This window comes from Petromyzon marinus, chromosome 68 (assembly GCF_048934315.1).
Source record: "Petromyzon marinus isolate PM22_M1 ecotype Great Lakes invasive population chromosome 68, UKy_Petmar_22M1.pri1.0, whole genome shotgun sequence".
Lineage (NCBI taxonomy): Eukaryota > Metazoa > Chordata > Hyperoartia > Petromyzontiformes > Petromyzontidae > Petromyzon > Petromyzon marinus.
The window spans coordinates 3,013,658-3,034,990 of NC_133734.1; the positions used below are offsets into that span (position 1 = coordinate 3,013,658).

A 21,333-nucleotide genomic window follows, 5' to 3' on the forward strand; every position below is an offset into this window, starting at 1 on the left:
CCATAGAGTTTACAAAGATACCCATAGAGTTACATAGAGACCCATAGAGTTACATAGAGATACATAGAGTTACATAGAGACCCATAGAGTTACATAGAGACCCATAGAGTTTACAAAGATACCCATAGAGTTACATAGAGACCCATAGAGTTTACATAGAGACCCATAGAGTTTACATAGAGTTACATCGAGACCCATAGAGTTTACATAGGGACCCATAGAGTTTACATAGAGACCCATAGAGTTTACATAGAGACCCATAGAGATACATAGAGACCCATAGAGACCTATAGAGTTGCATAGATACCCATAGAGTTTACATAGCGACCCATAGAGTTACATAGAGACCCATAGAGACTCATAGAGACCCATAGAGTTTACATAGAGACCCATAGAGATACATAGAGACCCATAGAGTTACATAGAGACCCATAGAGTTACATAGAAACCCATAGAGTTACATAGAGACCCATAGAGATACATAGAGACCCATAGAGACCCATAGAGTTACATAGAGACCCATAGAGATACATAGAGATGCATAGAGACCCATAGAGACCCATAGAGATACACAGAGACCCATAGAGACCCATAGAGTTACATAGAGACCCATAGAGATACATAGAGATGCATAGAGACCCATAGAGACCCATAGAGATACACAGAGACCCTTAGAGACCCATAGAGAAACATAGAGACCCATAGAGTTACATAGAGACCCATAGAGTTTACATAGAGACCCATAGAGTTATATAGAGACCCAGAGAGTTACATAGAGACCCATAGAGTTTACATAGAGACCCATAGAGTTACATAGAGACCCATAGAGACCCATAGAGTTTACATAGAGACCCATAGAGTTATATAGAGACCCAGAGAGTTACATAGAGACCCATAGAGTTTACATAGAGACCCATAGAGTTATATAGAGACCCATAGAGTTTACATAGAGACCCATAGAGTTACATAGAAACCCATAGAGTTACATAGAGACCCATAGAGATACATAGAGACCCATAGAGACCCATAGAGTTACATAGAGACCCATAGAGATACATAGAGATACATAGAGACCCATAGAGACCCATAGAGATACATAGAGACCCTTAGAGACCCATAGAGATACATAGAGACCCATAGAGTTTACATAGAGACCCATAGAGTTACATAGAGACCCATAGAGACCCATAGAGTTACATAGAGACCCATAGAGACCCACATAGTCACACAGTCACGTACAGACTCAACCACACAGCCGATATCATCGTCGCCATCATCCTCTTGAGGGAGTTCACAATCTGGGCTTCCTGAGAGCGTGTCGGGGGTGGCGTGAGGTTTGTGAAATTCCACGCAGGAAGTTTATTATCATGGTTCATGAGACGTGGTTTTCGCCTGAAATTCTGCGGTCAAATAGCAACAAAAATCTCAGGGCAAAGCGACGCACGGAATTCTGAGCCCACACACACACAGAGAGACAAAGATCCCCCAGGTAGCCTCTATCAGGGCTGTAGGGGCAAGTGCTGTTAGTAGTAGCGAGTAGCACAAAGACAAAGATCCCCCAGGTAGCCTCTGGCAGGACTGTAGGGGCAAGTGCTGTTAGAAGCAAAGACAAAGATCCCCCAGGTAGCCTCTAGCAGGGCTGTAGGGGCAAGTTCTGTTAGTATCACAAACACAAAGATCCCCCAGGTAGCCTCTAGCAGGGCTGTAGGGTCAAGTGGCTGTTAGTAGCAAAGACAAAGATCCCCCAGGTAGCCTCTAACAGGGCTGTAGGGGCAAGTGCTGTTAGTAGTAGCACAAAGACAAAGATCCCCCAGGTAGCCTCTGGCAGTGCTGTAGGGGCAAGTGGCTGTTAGTAGCAAAGACAAAGATCCCCCAGGTAGCCTCTAGCAGTGCTGTAGGGGCAAGTGCTGTTAGTAGTAAAGACAAAGATCCCCCAGGTAGCCTCTGGCAGGCTGTAGGGGCAAGTGGCTGTTAGTAGCAAAGCCAAAGATCCCCCAGGTAGCCTCTAGCAAGCTGTAGGGGCAAGTGCTGTTAGAAGCAAAGACAAAGATCCCCCAGGTAGCCTCTAGCAGGGCTGTAGGGGCAAGTGGCTGTTAGTAGCACAAAGACAAAGATCCCCCAGGTAGCCTCTAGCACCACCACCACACACGGCCACCACAGTTGTGTAGTGTATAGTGTAGTATATAGTGTAGTGTATAGTGTAGTGCATAGTGTAGTGTATAGTAGTGTAGTGTATAGTGTAGTGTATAGTGTAGTGTCAAGTGTAGTGTATAGTGTAGTGTATAGTGTAGTTTATAGTGTAGTGTATAGTGTAGTGTATAGTGTAGTGTATAGTGTAGTGTGTAGTGTAATGTGTAGTGTATAGTGTAGTGTGTAGTGTAGTGTAGTGTGTAGTGTAGTGTATAGTGTAGTGTAGGGTGTAGTGTATAGTATAGTGTAGTGTGTAGTGTAGTGTACAGTGTAGTGTATAGTGTAGTGTGTAGTGTGTAGTGTAGTGTATAGTAGTGTAGTGTATAGTGTAGTGTATAGTGTAGTGTATAGTGTAGTGTATAGTGTAGTGTACAGTGTAGTGTATAGTGTAGTGTGTAGTGTAGTGTATAGTGTAGTGTATAGTGTAGTATATAGTGTAGTGTACAGTGTAGTGTATAGTAGTGTAGTGTATAGTGTAGTGCATAGTGTAGTGTATAGTGTAGTGTATAGTAGTGTATAGTGTAGTGTTTAGTGTAGTGTATAGTGTAGTGTGTAGTGTGTAGTGTAGTGTATAGTGTAGTGTATAGTGTAGTGTATAGTGTAGTGTAGTGTACAGTGTAGTGTATAGTGTAGTGTATAGTGTAGTGTGTAGTGTAGTGTATAGTGTAGTGTACAGTGTAGTGTACAGTGTAGTGTACAGTGTAGTGTACAGTGTAGTGTGTACAGCGCCTGATCGTGCAACGCGATAATTCGTTGACCAACTTTGTTTTGGACGCTTCCCGAAACTTTTGTCTGTGGTTTGGCTTCGATTTCTCAGTCCACGTCTTCCTCTTTCCTCTCTATCTCCCTGCCACTCTTCTTCCGTGGTTTTAAACCGGGCGTTGCAGTGTGCTAGGAGATGTTAACTACCTCGCCTGGTACGCAGGAGGTCGTGGGTTCGATCCCGGACCTTGAGAGATGTTAACTACCTGGCCTGGTGTACAGGAGGTCGTGGGTTCGATCCTCTGACCCTGTGAGATGTTAACTACCTCGCCTGGTGTACAGGAGGTCGTGGGTTTGATCCCGGATTCGGTGAGATGTTAACTACTTCGTATGGTGTGCATGATGATGAGTGAATGAGTGAATGAATGAATAAGTGAATGAGTGAGTGAATGAGTGAATGAGTGAGTGAATGAGTGAGTGAATGAGTGAATGAGTGAGTGAATGAGTGAATGAGTGAATGAGTGAGAAGAGTGAGTGAGTGAATGAGTGAGTGAATGTGTGAATGAGTGAATGAGTGAGTGAATGAGTGAGTGAGTGAGTGAATGAGTGAATGAGTGAATGAGTGAGTGAATGAGTGAATGAGTGAGTGAATGAGTGAATGAATGAGAAGAGTGAATGAGTGAATGAGTGAGTGAATGAGTGAATGAGTGAGTGAATGAGTGAATGAATGAGAAGAGTGAATGAGTGAATGAGTGAGTGAATGAGTGAATGAGTGAGTGAATGAGTGAATGAGTGAGAAGAGTGAATGAGTGAGTGAATGAGTGAATGAGTGAGTGAATGAGTGAATGAGTGAGTGAATGAGTGAGTGAATGAGTGAGAAGAGTGAATGAGTGAGTGAATGAGGGAATGAGTGAGTGAATGAGTGAATGAGTGAATGAGTGAGTGAATGAGTGAATGAGTGAATGAGTGAGGGTGAACTTAGATTTGAAGCTTTCGTTACTGCAGGGATTCAGCTTCCTGATTCTTTCGGTAAAGTCACCACGTGGAATGGAAAATAAAAGAATAAAATTTCAATTTTTAATTATTTTTATTTCATTCTATTTTCATCTTAATTATTATTTATTTTATTTTGTTTTATTTTTATTATTTTGTTTCCATTCTATGTGACTTTACCGAAAAAAAACAATAAGTTGAGTGAGCGTGAATTACTGAGAGGCATTCAGTGAGAATGAATGACGGTGTTTTGTTAAGTGAATGAGTGAGAGGGAATGAGATAATTAGTGAGAAGAGTGAATGAGTGAGCGAGCGAATGAGTGAATGAGTGAGCGAGTGAATGAGTGAACGAGTGAATGAGTGAGCGAGTGAATGAGTGAACGAGTGAATGAGTGAATGAGTAAGTGAATGAGTTAGTGAGTGAATGAGTGAATGAGTGAGTGAATGAGTTAGTGAGTGAATGAGTGAATGAGTGAGGGGGTATGCATGAGGGTGAATGCGTGAGAAGAGTGAATGAGTGAACGAGTGAATGAGTGAATGAGTGAGCGAGTGAATAAGTGAATGAGTGAATGAGTGAACGAGTGAATGAGTGAATGAGTGAGAAGAGTGAATTAGTGAGTGAATGAGTGAATGAGTGAACGAGTGAATGAGTGAATGAGTAAGTGAATGAGTTAGTGAGTGAATGAGTGAGCGAGTGAATGAGTAAACGAGTGAACGAATGATAGCTCACGTACCCACAGAGACGAAAAGCGCCGTCCATAACTGGCCAGCCGCTCCGAGTGTCACCATTCCTATGGCCGGGACCCAGTCTGTCAAAGACATACACCAATGAAAATGTTACAATTAATGTTGCCATTTATTGCTCAGGATTCCCATCTACAGAACGTGAAGAACCAGTGACATCTACATCTACAGAACGTGAAGAACCAGTGACATCTACATCTACAGAACGTGAAGAACCAGTGGCATCTACAGAACGTGAAGAACCAGTGGCATCTACATCTACAGAACGTGAAGAACCAGTGGCATCTACATCTGCAGAACGTTAACCAGTGGCATCTACATCTACAGAAAGTGAAGAACCAGTGGCATCTACATGTACAGAAAGTGAAGAACCAGTGGCATCTACATCTACAGAACGTGAAGAACCAGTGGCATCTACATCTACAGAACGTGAAGAACCAGTAGCATCTACATCTGCAGAACGTGAAGAACCAGTGGCATCTACATCTACAGAACGTGATAAAACAGTGACATCTACATCTACAGAACGTGAAGAACCAGTGGCATCTACATCTGCAGAAAGTGAAGAACCAGTGGCATCTACATCTACAGAACGTGAAGAATCAGTGGCATCTACATCTGCAGAAAGTGAAGAACCAGTGGCATCTACATCTACAGAACGTGAAGAACCCGTGGCATCTACATCTACAGAACGTGAAGAACCCGTGGCATCTACATGTACAGAACGTGAAGAACCAGTGGCATATACATCTACAGAACGTGAAGAACCAGTGGCATCTACATCTGTAGAACGTGAAGAACCAGTAGCATCTACATCTGCAGAACATGAATAACCAGTGACATCTACATCTACAGAACGTGAAGAACCAGTGGCATCTACATCTACAGAACGTGAAGAACCAGTAGCATCTACATCTGCAGAACGTGAAGAACCAGTGGCATCTACATCTACAGAACGTGATAAAACAGTGGCATCTACATCTGCAGAAAGTGAAGAACCAGTGGCATCTACATCTACAGAACGTGAAGAACCAGTGGCATCTACATCTGCAGAAAGTGAAGAACCAGTGGCATCTACATCTACAGAACGTGAAGAACCAGTGACATCTACATCTGCAGAAAGTGAAGAACCAGTGACATCTACATCTACAGAACGTGAAGAACCAGTGGCATCTACATCTGCAGAAAGTGAAGAACCAGTGGCATCTACATCTGCAGAACGTGAAGAACCAGTGACATCTACATCTACAGAACGTGAAGAACCAGTAGCATCTACATCTGCAGAACGTGAAGAACCAGTGGCATCTACATCTACAGAACGTGAAGAACCCGTGGCATCTACATGTACAGAACGTGAAGAACCAGTGGCATATACATCTACAGAACGTGAAGAACCAGTGGCATCTACATCTGTAGAACGTGAAGAACCAGTAGCATCTACATCTGCAGAACATGAATAACCAGTGACATCTACAGAACGTGAAGAACCAGTGGCATCTACATCTACAGAACGTGAAGAACCAGTGGCATCTACATCTGCAGAACGTGAAGAACCAGTGGCATCTACATCTGCAAAACGTGAAGAACCAGTGGCGTCTACATCTACAGAACGTGAAGAACCAGTGGCATCTGCAGAACATGAAGAACCAGTGGCATCTACATCTACAGAATGTGAAGAACCAGTGGCATCTACATCTACAGAACGTGAAGAACCAGTGGCATCTACATCTGCAGAAAGTGAAGAACCAGTGACATCTACATCTACAGAACGTGAAGAACCAGTGGCATCTACATCTGCAAAACGTGAAGAACCAGTGGCATCTACATCTGCTGAACGTGTAGAACCAGTGGCATCTACATCTACAGAACGTGAAGAACCAGTGGCATCTACATCTACAGAACGTGAAGAACCAGTGGCATCTACAGAACGTGAAGAACCAGTGGCATCTACATCTACAGAATGTGAAGAACCAGTGGCATCTACAGAACGTGAAGAACCAGTGGCATCTACATCTACAGAAGGTGAAGAACCATTGGCATCTACATCTGCAGAACGTGAAGAACCAGTGGCATCTACAGAACGTGAAGAACCAGTGGCATCTACATCTACAGAATGTGAAGAACCAGTGGCATCTACATCTACAGAATGTGAAGAACCAGTGGCATCTACATCTACAGAATGTGAAGAACCAGTGGCATCTACATCTACAGAACGTGAAGAACCAGTGGCATCTACATCTGCAGAAAGTGAAGAACCAGTGGCATCTACATCTGCAAAACGTGAAGAACCAGTGGCGTCTACATCTACAGAACGTGAAGAACCAGTGGCATCTGCATCTACAGAACGTGAAGAACCAGTGGCATCTGCAGAACATGAAGAACCAGTGGCATCTACATCTACAGAATGTGAAGAACCAGTGGCATCTACATCTACAGAAAGTGAAGAACCAGTGGCATCTACATCTACAGAACGTGAAGAACCAGTGGCATCTACATCTGCAGAAAGTGAAGAACCAGTGACATCTACATCTACAGAACGTGAAGAACCAGTGGCATCTACATCTGCAGAAAGTGAAGAACCAGTGGCATCTACATCTACAGAAAGTGAAGAACCAGTGGCATCTACATCTACAGAACATGAAGAACCAGTGGCGTCTACATCTACAGAACGTGAAGAAACAGTGGCATCTACATCTACAGAACGTGAAGAACCAGTGGCATCTACAGAACGTGAAGAACCAGTGGCATCTACATCTACAGAATGTGAAGAACCAGTGGCATCTACATCTACAGAACGTGAAGAACCAGTGGCATCTACATCTGCAGAAAGTGAAGAACCAGTGGCATCTACATCTACAGAACGTGAAGAACCAGTGGCATCTACATCTACAGAACGTGATAAAACAGTGGCATCTACATCTGCAGAACGTGAAGAACCAGTGGCATCTACAGAACGTGAAGAACCAGCAGCATCTACATCTGCTGAACGTGAAGAACCAGTGGCATCTGTAGAAGGTAGTTAACATCTCAAACCCACGACCCCCTGCATACCAGGCGAGGTAGTTAACAGTGTGTGGTGTTTTAGTGTAGTGTATAGTAGTTTAGTGTATAGCAGTGGATAGTGTAGTGTATAGTAGTGTATAGTGTAGTGTATATTGTAGTGTAGTGTAGTGTTTATTAGTGTATAGTGTAGTGAATAGTGTAGTGTATAGTAGTTTAATGTATAGTAGTGTATAGTGAAGTGTATAGTGTAGTGTATATTAGTGTATAGTGTACTGTTTATTAGTGTACTGTATTGTGGTGTATAATGTAGCGTATAGTAGTGTGTAGTGGATAGTAGTGTAAATGAGTGTAGTGTATATTAGTGTAGTGTATAGTGTAGTGTATAGTAGTGTAGTGTATAGTAGTGTATAATTTAGTGTGTAGTAGTGTAGTGTATAGTAGTGTAGTAAATAGTAGTGTAGTGTATAGTAGTGTATAGCAGTGTAGTGTATAGTAGTGTAGTATATAGTGTAGTATATAGTAGTTTAGTGTATAGTAGTGTAGTGTATAGTAGTGTAGTGTATAGTGTAGTGTATAGTAGTGTAGTGTATAGTAGTGTAGTGTATAGTAGTGTAGTAAATAGTAGTGTATTGTATAGTAGTGTATACTGTAGTGTATAGTAGTGTAATGTATAGTGTAGTATATAGTAGTGTAGTGTATAGCAGTGTAGTGTATAGTAGTGTAGTAAATAGTAGTTTAGTGTATAGTAGTGTATAGTAGTGTAGTGTATAGTGTAGTGTATAGTAGTGTAGTGTATAGTAGTGTAGTGTATAGTAGTGTAGTGTGTAGTAGTGTAGTGTATATTAGTGTAGTATATAGTAGTGTAGTGTATAGTAGTGTAGTGTATAGTAGTGTATAGTAGTGTAGTCTATAGTAGTGTAGTGTATAGTAGTGTAGTATATAGTAGTGTAGTGTTTGCTAGTGTAGTATAGTGTTTATTAGTGTATTATAGTGGATATTAGTGCGTGTTGAACTTCTACTGCACCGTACGTCGCATACAGCAATCATACAACATACATACGTTCAACAAACTAACATACAACATGCGTACATACGAACCTTCTATGTTGAATGGACTTAGCAGAGCACGCTGATACTGCTGCAGCTGCTGATTTGTTGACACTGTTAACACTGCTGTAGCTGCTGATACTGTTGACACTGCTGATACTGCTGCAGCTGCTGATACTGTTGACACTCCTGATACTGATGCAGCTGCTGATACTGTTGACACTCCTGATACTGATGCAGCTGCTGATACTGTTGACACTGCTGATACTGCTGCAGCTGCTGCTGTTGTGAGAATGACGAACCAAGTTTCTGCTCACCACACCCCCTCAATCCTCCCACTCTGATCCCTCCCCCAGGTCTACACTAAACTACTACACTATACACTACACTATACACTACACTATACACTACACTATACACTACACTATACCCTACACTACTATACACTACACTATACACTACACTATACACTACACTATACACTACACTATACACTATACTATACACTACACTATACACATACACTACACTACACACTACACTACACACAACATTATACACTACACTATACACTACTATACACTACACTATACACTACACTATACACTACTATGCACTACACTATACACTACACTATACACTACTATACACTATACACTACACTATACATTACACTATACACTACACTATACACTGCACTATACACTACACTATACACTACTATACACTACACTATACACTACACTATACACTACTATACACTACACTATACACTATACTATACACTACACTATACACTATAAACTACTATACACTACACTATAGACTACACTATACACTACTACCCTACTATACACTATACTATACACTACTATACACTACACTATACACTACTATACACTACACTATACACTACACTATACACTACTATGCACTACACTATACACTACACTATACACTACACTATACACTACTATACACTACACTATACACTACACTATACACTACACTATACACTACACTATACACTACACTATACACTACTATACACTACACTATACACTACTATACACTACACTATACACTACACTATACACTACACTATACACTACTATACACTACATTATACACTACACTATACACTACACTATAAACTACTATACACTACACTATACACTACACTATACACTACACTATACACTACACTATATACTACTATACACTACACTAAGCACTACACTATACACTACTACACTACTATACACTATACTATACACTACACTATACACTACACTATAGACTACACTACTATACACAACTATACACTACACTATAAACTAACACACTATACACTACTATACACTACAATAAACACTACACTATACACTACACTATACACTACACTATACACTACTATAGACTACACTACAATATACACTAAACTATACACTACTATACACTACACTATACACTACTACACTGTACACTACACTACACTATACACTACACTATACACGACTATACACTACACTATACACTACACTATATACTACACTATGCACTACACTATACACTACACTATACACTACACTATACACTACATTATACACTACTAAACACTATACTATACACTACACTATACACTACTATGCACTACACTATACACTACACTATACACTACACTATACACTACTATACAATACACTACACACTACACTATACACTACACTATACACTACACTATACACTACTATACACTACACTACACACTACACTACACTATACACTACACTATACACTACTATACACTACACTACACACTACACTACACTATACAGTATACACTACTATACACTACACTATACACTACACTATACAGTATACACTACTATACACTACACTATACACTACACTACTCACTACACTATACACTACACTATACAGTATACACTACTATACACTATACACTACACTATACACTACACTATACACTACACACTATACACTACACTATACACTACACTATACACTAAATTATACATTACACTACACACTACACTACTATACACTACACTATGCATTACACTATACACTACACTATACACTACACTATACACTACTATACACTATACTATACACTACACTACACACTACACTACTATACACTGCACTATACACTGCACTATACACTGCACTATACACTACATCATCACCATCACCACCATTATCACCATCACCACCACCATCACCACCATCATCACCATCACCACCATCACCACCATCATCATCACCACCATCGCCATCGTAATCATCATCGTCATCATCATCATCGTCATCATCATCATGCTCACCATCATCATCACCATCATCATCACCATTATCATCATCATCTTGATCGTCATCTTCATCATCGTCATCTTCATCATCGTCATCATCATCATCGTCATCATCATCATCGTCATCATCGTCATCATCATCATCATCATCGTCATCTTCATCATCGTCATCATCATCATCGTCATCATCATCACTGCCGTCATCGTCATCATCATCATCGTCATCATCAGCAGTGTCGTCATCATCATCATCGTCATCATCGTCATCATCAGCAGTGTCGTCATCATCATCATCGTCATCATCATCGTCATCATCAGCAGTGTCGTCATCATCATCGTCATCATCAGCAGTGTCGTCATCATCATCATCGTCATCATCATCGTCATCGTCATCATCAGCAGTGTCGTCATCATCGTCATCGTCATCATCAGAAGTGTCGTCATCATCATCATCGTCATCATCATCGTCATCATCAGCAGTGTCATCATCGTCATCGTCATCATCATCATCATCATCGTCATCATCATCATCGTCATCATCATCATCGTCATCATCATCATCGTCATCATCATCAGCATCATCATCATCAGCAGTGTCGTGACCTCTCAGTGTGGGGGAGGGTGAACTCGACCTGGCAGAGAACTTTCACGCACAAACACAGCAGCGGCCGCAGGCATCGTCGACCTCCTGTACACCAGGCGAGGTAGTCAACATCTCACAGGGTCACGGGATTGAACCCACGACCTCCTGTACACCAGGCGAGGTAGTCAACATCTCACAGGGTCACGGGATTGAACCCACGACCTCCTGTACACCAGGCGAGGTAGTCAACATCTCACAGGGTCTGGGATCGAACCCACGACCTCCTGTACACCAGGCGAGGTAGTCAACATCTCACAGAGTCTGGGATCGAACCCACGACCTCCTGTACACCAGGCGAGGTAGTCAACATCTCACAGGGTCTGGGATCTAACCCACGACCTCCTGTACACCAGGCGAGGTAGTCAACATCTCACAGGGTCTGGGATCGAACCCACGACCTCCTGTATACCAGGCGAGGTAGTCAACATCTCACAGGGTCTGGGATCTAACCCACGACCTCCTGTACACCAGGCGAGGTAGTCAACATCTCACAGGGTCTGGGATCTAACCCACGACCTCCTGTACACCAGGCGAGGTAGTCAACATCTCACAGGGTCTGGGATCGAACCCACGACCTCCTGTACACCAGGCGAGGTAGTCAACATCTCACAGGGTCTGGGATCTAACCCACGACCTCCTGTACACCAGGCGAGGTAGTCAACATCTCACAGGGTCTGGGATCTAACCCACGACCTCCTGTACACCAGGCGAGGTAGTCAACATCTCACAGGGTCTGGGATCTAACCCACGACCTCCTGTACACCAGGCGAGGTAGTCAACATCTCACAGGGTCTGGGATCTAACCCACGACCTCCTGTACACCAGGCGAGGTAGTTAACATCTCACAGGGTCAAAGGATCAAAACCACGACCTCCTGAACACCAGGCGAGGTAGTTAACATCTCACAGGGTCTGGGATCGAACCCACGACCTCCTGTACACCAGGCGAGGTAGTCAACATCTCACAGGGTCTGGGATCTAACCCGCGACCTCCTGTACACCAGGCGAGGTAGTTAACATCTCACAGGGTCACGGGATCGAACCCACGACCTCCTGTACACCAGGCGAGGTAGTTAACATCTCATCAGGGTCTGGGATCTAACCCACGACCTCCTGTACACCAGACGAGGTAGTTAACATCTCACAGGATCTGGGATCTAACCCACGACCTCCTGTACACCAGGCGAGGTAGTTAACATCTCACAGGGTCTGGGATCGAACCCACAACCTCCTGCACACCAGGCGAGGTAGTCAACATTTCACAGGGTCACAGGATCAAACCCACGACCTCCTGTAGACCAGGCGAGGTAGTTAACATCTCACAGGGTCTGGGATCTAACCCACGACCTCCTGCACACCAGGCGAGGTAGTCAACATCTCACAGTGTCTGGGATCTAACCCACGACCTCCTGTACACCAGGCGAGGTAGTCAACATCTCACAGGGTCACGGGATCGAACCCACGACCTCCTGTACACCAGGCGAGGTAGTCAACATCTCACAGGGTCTGGGATCGAACCCACGACCTCCTGTACACCAGGCGAGGTAGTTAACATCTCACAGGGTCCGGGATTGAACCCACGACCTCCTGTACACCAGGCGAGGTACTCAACATCTCACAGGGTCACGGGATGGAACCCACGACCTCCTGTACACCAGGCGAGGTAGTCAACATCTCATCAGGGTCACGGGATCGAACCCACGACCTCCTGTACACCAGGCGAGGTAGTCAACATCTCACAGTGTCTGGGATCTAACCCACGACCTCCTGCGTACCAGGCGAGGTAGTCAACATCTCACAGGGTCTGGGATCTAACCCACGACCTCCTGTACACCAGGCGAGGTAGTCAACATCTCACAGTGTCTGGGATCTAACCCACGACCTCCTGCGTACCAGGCGAGGTAGTCAACATCTCACAGGGTCTGGGATCTAACCCACGACCTCCTGTACACCAGGCGAGGTAGTCAACATCTCACAGGGTCTGGGATCGAACCCACGACCTCCTGTACACCAGGCGAGGTAGTCAACATCTCACAGGGTCTGGGATCTAACCCACGACCTCCTGTACACCAGGCGAGGTAGTCAACATCTCACAGAGTCTGGGATCGAACCCACGACCTCCTGTACACCAGGCGAGGTAGTCAACATCTCACAGGGTCTGGGATCTAACCCACGACCTCCTGTACACCAGGCGAGGTAGTCAACATCTCACAGGGTCTGGGATCGAACCCACGACCTCCTGTACACCAGGCGAGGTAGTCAACATCTCACAGGGTCTGGGATCTAACCCACGACCTCCTGTACACCAGGCGAGGTAGTCAACATCTCACAGGGTCTGGGATCTAACCCACGACCTCCTGTACACCAGGCGAGGTAGTCAACATCTCACAGGGTCTGGGATCTAACCCACGACCTCCTGTACACCAGGCGAGGTAGTCAACATCTCACAGGGTCTGGGATCTAACCCACGACCTCCTGTACACCAGGCGAGGTAGTTAACATCTCACAGGGTCAAAGGATCAAAACCACGACCTCCTGAACACCAGGCGAGGTAGTTAACATCTCACAGGGTCTGGGATCGAACCCACGACCTCCTGTACACCAGGCGAGGTAGTCAACATCTCACAGGGTCTGGGATCTAACCCGCGACCTCCTGTACACCAGGCGAGGTAGTTAACATCTCACAGGGTCACGGGATCGAACCCACGACCTCCTGTACACCAGGCGAGGTAGTTAACATCTCATCAGGGTCTGGGATCTAACCCACGACCTCCTGTACACCAGGCGAGGTAGTTAACATCTCACAGGATCTGGGATCTAACCCACGACCTCCTGTACACCAGGCGAGGTAGTTAACATCTCACAGGGTCTGGGATCGAACCCACAACCTCCTGCACACCAGGCGAGGTAGTCAACATTTCACAGGGTCACAGGATCAAACCCACGACCTCCTGTAGACCAGGCGAGGTAGTTAACATCTCACAGGGTCTGGGATCTAACCCACGACCTCCTGCACACCAGGCGAGGTAGTCAACATCTCACAGTGTCTGGGATCTAACCCACGACCTCCTGTACACCAGGCGAGGTAGTCAACATCTCACAGGGTCACGGGATCGAACCCACGACCTCCTGTACACCAGGCGAGGTAGTCAACATCTCACAGGGTCTGGGATCGAACCCACGACCTCCTGTACACCAGGCGAGGTAGTTAACATCTCACAGGGTCCGGGATTGAACCCACGACCTCCTGTACACCAGGCGAGGTACTCAACATCTCACAGGGTCACGGGATGGAACCCACGACCTCCTGTACACCAGGCGAGGTAGTCAACATCTCATCAGGGTCACGGGATCGAACCCACGACCTCCTGTACACCAGGCGAGGTAGTCAACATCTCACAGGGTCTGGGATCGAACCCACGACCTCCTGTACACCAGGCGAGGTAGTCAACATCTCTCAGGGTCACGGGATCGAACCCACGACCTCCTGTACACCAGGCGAGGTAGTCAACATCTCACAGGGTCACGGGATCGAACCCACGACCTCCTGTACACCAGGCGAGGTAGTCAACATCTCACAGTGGCCGGGATCGAACCCACGACCTCCTGTACACCAAGCGAGGTAGTTAACATCTCACAGGGTCTGGGATCGAACCCACAACCTCCTGTACACCAGGCGAGGTAGTCAACATCTCATCAGGGTCTGGGATCTAACCCACGACCTCCTGTACACATGGCGAGGTAGTCAACATCTCACAGTATCTGGGATCTAACCCACGACCTCCTGCGTACCAGGCGAGGTAGTCAACATCTCACAGGGTCTGGGATCGAACCCACGACCTCCTGTACACCAGGCGAGGTAGTTAACATCTCACAGGGTCTGGGATCAAACCCACGACCTCCTCTACACCAGGCGAGGTAGTTAACATCTCACAGGGTCTGGGATTGAACCCACGACCTCCTGTACACCAGGCGAGGTAGTTAACATCTCACAGGGTCACATGATCGAACCCACGACCTCCTGTACACCGGGCGAAGTAGTCAACATCTCACAGGGTCTGAGATCTAACCCACGACCTCCTGTACACCAGGCGAGGTAGTTAACATCTCACAGGGTCACGGGATCGAACCAACGACCTCCTGTATACCAGGCGAGATAGTCAACATCTCATCAGGGTCACAGGATTGAACCCACGACCTCCTGTACACCAGGCGAGGTAGTCAACATCTCATCAGGGTCACGGGATTGAACCCACGACCTCCTGCGTACCAGGCGAGGTAGTTAACATCTCACAGGGTCACGGGATTGAACCCACGACCTCCTGTACACCAGGCGAGGTAGTCAACATCTCACAGGGTCCGGGATTGAACCCACGACCTCCTGTACACCAGGCGAGGTAGTTAACATCTCATCAGGGTCTGGGATCGAACCCACAACCTCCTGTACACCTGGCGAGGTAGTTAACATCTCGCAGGGTCACAGGATCTAACCCACGACCTCCTGCGTACCAGGCGAGGTAGTCAACATCTCTTAGGGTCACGGGATTGAACCCACGACCTCCTGCGTACCAGGCGAGGTAGTCAACATCTCACAGGGTCCGGGATTGAACCCACGACCTCCTGTACACCAGGCGAGGTAGTTAACATCTCACAGGGTCTGGGATCTAACCCACGACCTCCTGTACACCAGGCGAGGTAGTCAACATCTCACAGGGTCTGGGATCGAACCCACGACCTCCTGCACACCAGGCGAGGTAGTCAACATCTCACAGGGTCCGGGATCTAACCCACGACCTCCTGTACACCAGGCGAGGTAGTCAACATCTCACAGGGTCCGGGATTGAACCCACGACCCCCTGCGTATCAGGCGAGGTAGTTAACATCTCACAGGGTCTGGGATCTAACCCACGACCTCCTGTACACCAGGCGAGGTAGTCAACATCTCACAGGGTCTGGGATCGAACCCACGACCTCCTGTACACCAGGCGAGGTAGTTAACATCTCACAGGGTCTGGGATCGAACCCACGACCTCCTGTACACCAGGCGAGGTAGTTAACATCTCACAGGGTCTGGGATCGAACCCACGACCTCCTGTACACCGGGCGAGGTAGTCAACATCTCACAGGGTCCGGGATCTAACCCACGACCTCCTGTACACCAGGCGAGGTAGTCAACATCTCTCAGGGTCACGGGATCGAACCCACGACCTCCTGTACACCAGGCGAGGTAGTTAACATCTCACAGGGTCTGGGATCGAACCCACGACCTCCTGTACACCAGGCGAGGTAGTTAACATCTCTCAGGGTCCGGGATCTAACCCACGATCTCCTGTACACCAGGCGAGGTAGTTAACATCTCACAGGGTCACGGGATCTAACCCACGACCTCCTGCACACCGGGCGAGGTAGTTAACATCTCACAGGGTCTGGGATCGAACCCACGACCTCCTGTACACCAGGCGAGGTAGTCAACATCTCACAGGGTCTGGGATCGAACCCACGACCTCCTGTACACCAGGCGAGGTAGTCAACATCTCACAGGGTCCGGGATTGAACCCACGACCCCCTGCGTATCAGGCGAGGTAGTTAACATCTCACAGGGTCTGGGATCTAACCCACGACCTCCTGCTCACCAGGCGAGGTAGTTAACATCTCACAGTGTCTGGCATTTAACCCACGACCTCCTGTACACCAGGCGAGGTAGTTAACATATCACAGGATCTGGGATTGAACCCACGACCTCCTGTACACCAGGCGAGGTAGTTAACATATCTCAGGGTTTATGATCTAACCCACGACCTCCTGCGTTCCAGGCGAGGTAGTCAACATCTCAGTGTCCGGGATGGAACCCACGACCTCCTGTGTACCAGGCGAGGTAGTCAACATCTCACAGGGTCTGGGATCTAAACCCACGACCTCCTGTACACCAGGCGAGGTAGTCAACATCTCACAAGATCTGGGATCGAACCCACGACCTCCTGCGTACCAGGCGAGGTAGTCAACATCTCACAGGCTCTGGCATCTAAACCCACGACCTCCTGCGTACCAGGCGAGGTAGTTAACATCTCACAGGGTCTGGGATCTAAACCCACGACCTCCTGTACACCAGGCGAGGTAGTCAACATCTCACAAGATCTGGGATCGAACCCACGACCTCCTGCGTACCAGGCGAGGTAGTCAACATCTCACAGGGTCTGGGATCTAACCCACGACCTCCTGTACACCAGGCGAGGTAGTCAACATCTCACAGGGTCTGGGATCAAACCCACGACCTCATGCGTACCAGGCGAGGTAGTTAACATCTCACAGGGTCTGGCATCTAAACCCACGACCTCCTGTACACCAGGCGAGGTAGTCAACATCTCACAGGCTCTGGCATCTAAACCCACGACCTCCTGTACACCAGGCGAGGTAGTCAACATCTCACAGGCTCTGGCATCTAAACCCACGACCTCCTGTACACCAGTCGAGGGAGGTCGCTCGCTCTCCCTCTCACTCCCTCTCTCTTACTCACTCACTCTGCGGTGATGGTTCAGCAATTTTTGCCAAAGCGCGTTGGAGCGGCTGTGTTGGCGTGTCGACAGCGAAGCCCGAAGCGTGTTCCTTTTTGTTTTTAATGCCTCGTCCGACTTCTGTATCGAAACACCGCCTGTGGGAGAGTTTCCACGAAGTGGTTTTTTTTGGTTTTTTTTCAACGAAACGGAAAAAGTTTCAAACGCGCGCCCTGAAACGCACAAATCTCGGTGGGGTCATCTGGGGCACGCAACCATTCTGTCTGAGACGTGAAGCGGTGGTGGATCGATCGATCGATCGATCGGTTGATTGATTGATCGATCGTATCCGCAAACGCATGAACCCCAAATCGCTCACACGTACACGCACACTCATACATACACACAGTTACTCATACATACACACACTCACACTGGCATACATACACACACTCACTCATACATACACACACTCATACACACACTCACACACTCACACATACATACACACACACTCACACTCATACATACACACACTTACTCATACATACATACACACACTCACTCATACATACACACAGTTACTCATACATACACACACTCACACTGACATACATACACACACTCACTCATACATACACACGCTCATACACACACTCACACACTCACACATACATACACACACACTCACACTCATACATACACACACTTACTGATACATACATACACACACTCACTCATACATACACACAGTTACTCATACATACACAAACTCACTCATACATACACACAGTTACTCATACATACACACACTCACTCATACACACACTCACTCATACATACACACACTCACACACTGACATACACACACTCATACATACACACAGTTACTCATACAAACACACACTCACACTGACATACACACACATACATACACACACACTTACACATACATACACACAGTTACTCATACATACACACACTCACTCATACACACACTCACTCATACATACACACACTCACACTGACATACACACACTCATACAAACACACACAGTTACTCATACATACACACACTCACACTGACATACACACACACACTCATACGTATGCACGTTGATACTGTACACTCATACACACACACACTCATACAAACACACACTCATACATACATACACACACTCATACATACACACACTCATACATACATACACACACTCACTCATACATACACACACTCACTCATACACTCATACACACTCACTCATACACACACTCACTCATACACACACACACACTCATACACTCATACACACTCACTCATACACACACTCACTCATACATACATACACTCACTCATACATACACACTCACTCATACAAAGATAAAAGATAAAGATCCCCCATATAGCCTTAACATACTGTAGGGGCAAGTGCTGTTAGCGAGCACCTATGAAGGCCGGATCGGTACACGAAGGGGTGGGTGGCCAGCACCACGCCCGACCGCCTTTGTCTCCCTAGTGGCAATGTTTACACACCGCACCAGGTACTCATTTGAGGCTGAGTCGACCTAGGGGAGGCCCGGGACCGGTTCAGATAATCGTCACTGGTGTTGGCCGTGAGCGGGAATCGAACCCGGGTCGCCAGGTTCATAGCGCAGTGTAGCGCTAACCACTACACTATCGCTCCCCACAACACACAGACACACACACAGACACACACACACAGACACACACACACAGACACACACAGACACACACACACACACAGACACACACACAGACACACAACAACAACAACCGCCATTCGCCACTAAGTGGCGGTGACGTCACCACGACGCTTGTGCCAGGCTATGTGCACCCTGAGGCCACGTGAAGTGTCGAACGCCCGCTGGCAGGAGGTCACGGGGCAGACCCAGGTGCCACGGGTCGACTGACTGAGATGACTGGCTGATGCACCACCTGTGCCCCCTACTGTGCCAACCTGCTGTGCTTTAGCCACCCGGCGCTCCGCTCGTTGTTCTGAGCGTCGCTCCTCCGCCCTCCGTTGTTGTTGCTAAATAATGTGGGAGCCAGAGGACATCCCTGTCGCACCCCAAGGTGTACAGGGAATGGCTCTGACTCCCGGCCACGTAGTTTTACCCGGGCCCGCTCACCATCATGAAGGTCCTTAATGATCGTGAGCAGAGGGTCAGGTACTCCAAAAGCACGAAGAACGACCCAGAGCCCAGGCCTACTGATGGTATCATAGGCCTTGACCAGGTCAATAAAGCAGAGATGTAGGTCTTGTTGGAATTCCCTACACCTCTGCTGTAGCAGACGGACAGAAAATATGGCATCTGTGCAGGACCGCCCTTTCCTGAAACCGCATTGGGGCTCCGCAAGCCTCTCCTCAGCGTGCCTGGCAAGGCGATGTGGAATAATCCTTGCCAGGACCTTTCCCGGCACACTGAGGAGTGAGATGCCCCTGTAGTTGTTACAGTCTGTGCGGTCCCCCTTCTTAAAAAGGGGGACCACCAGGGCATCCTTCCAATCCTGCGGAACCCGTCCAGTGGTCCAGACTGTTGTTGTGATGTCATATAGGGCAGTCTGTGCACAAACGCCACCCTCCCTCAGCATTTCGCTTGGGAGATCATCTCTGCCCGCTGCCTTTCCTGGTCTCAGACTCCGGATCGCCTTCAATACTTCCTCAGCAGATGGCACCTCAGCCAGTCACTCACAGGGGGTGACTTCATCCAATATTTGAGGCACCGCAGCCTCAGCAGGGTCATCCTCACTTTGTGCCATGATGTTTTCCTGGCTGAGGGATTTTCCCTCCCCCAGGACCTCACAGAAATGCTCAGCAAATCTGCGAACCTGTTCCTGGGGGTCGGAAATTGGATCACCGTTTTTTCCCCTAATGATGGTAATAGGTGTGGCGCTGCAGGTTACTTTTTTGATGGAGTTAAATAGAGATTTGTGATCACGGGCCACTGAGGCAGACTCCATCTCCTCAGCAACCCGCGACCACCACCCATCCTTGCAGCGCCTCACAGCTCTCCGAACCTCCGAGCGAAGGCTGCGGTAAGCCTCCTCATTCTCTGACGTGGGATTCTGTAGCCGATGACAGTGGGCCTGTCGCTTTTTCTCAACCATCCTGAACAACTCCTCTGTCATCCAGGGTGTCTGGGGAGGTCTGGACCGCGTA

At 46.9% G+C, this 21,333-nt stretch overlaps 1 protein-coding gene and 1 long non-coding RNA gene across 4 annotated transcripts in view; one reads left to right on the forward strand and one right to left on the reverse strand.

Annotated features, from left to right (window-relative positions):
- LOC142906603 (uncharacterized) overlaps positions 1 to 8,870 on the reverse strand; it is a 24,287-nt gene extending 15,417 nt beyond the window's left edge. The window contains exons 1-2 of the long non-coding RNA XR_012930389.1: positions 8,731 to 8,870; positions 4,620 to 4,694 (exon numbers count right to left, since the gene is read on the reverse strand). This is a non-coding gene — a long non-coding RNA (uncharacterized LOC142906603). The remainder of the gene's footprint in view (positions 1 to 4,619; positions 4,695 to 8,730) is intronic.
- A 452-nt stretch (positions 8,871 to 9,322) lies between these two features.
- On the forward strand, positions 9,323 to 19,564 carry LOC142906602 (uncharacterized). 3 transcript variants are annotated; one of them, XM_076054758.1, is made up of 3 exons: positions 10,099 to 12,016; positions 12,076 to 13,499; positions 13,559 to 19,564. In XM_076054758.1, the coding sequence occupies exon 1, from the start codon at positions 11,023 to 11,025 to the stop codon at positions 11,638 to 11,640; it is 618 nt and encodes a 205-aa protein (XP_075910873.1). In that variant the 5' UTR covers positions 10,099 to 11,022; the 3' UTR covers positions 11,641 to 12,016; positions 12,076 to 13,499; positions 13,559 to 19,564. The 3 variants fall into 3 exon arrangements, with proteins under 3 accessions (XP_075910872.1, XP_075910871.1, XP_075910873.1); XM_076054757.1 differs by having other exon boundaries at positions 9,323 to 13,499; XM_076054756.1 differs by having other exon boundaries at positions 9,323 to 12,016; positions 12,076 to 19,564.
- The last annotated feature ends 1,769 nt before the right edge of the window (positions 19,565 to 21,333 follow it).

What these genes read in the sequence shown, in the direction of transcription:
- LOC142906602 (XM_076054757.1), top strand. Translation starts at nt 10,755, where the DNA reads ATGCATTACACTATACACTACACTATACACTACACTATACACTACTAT.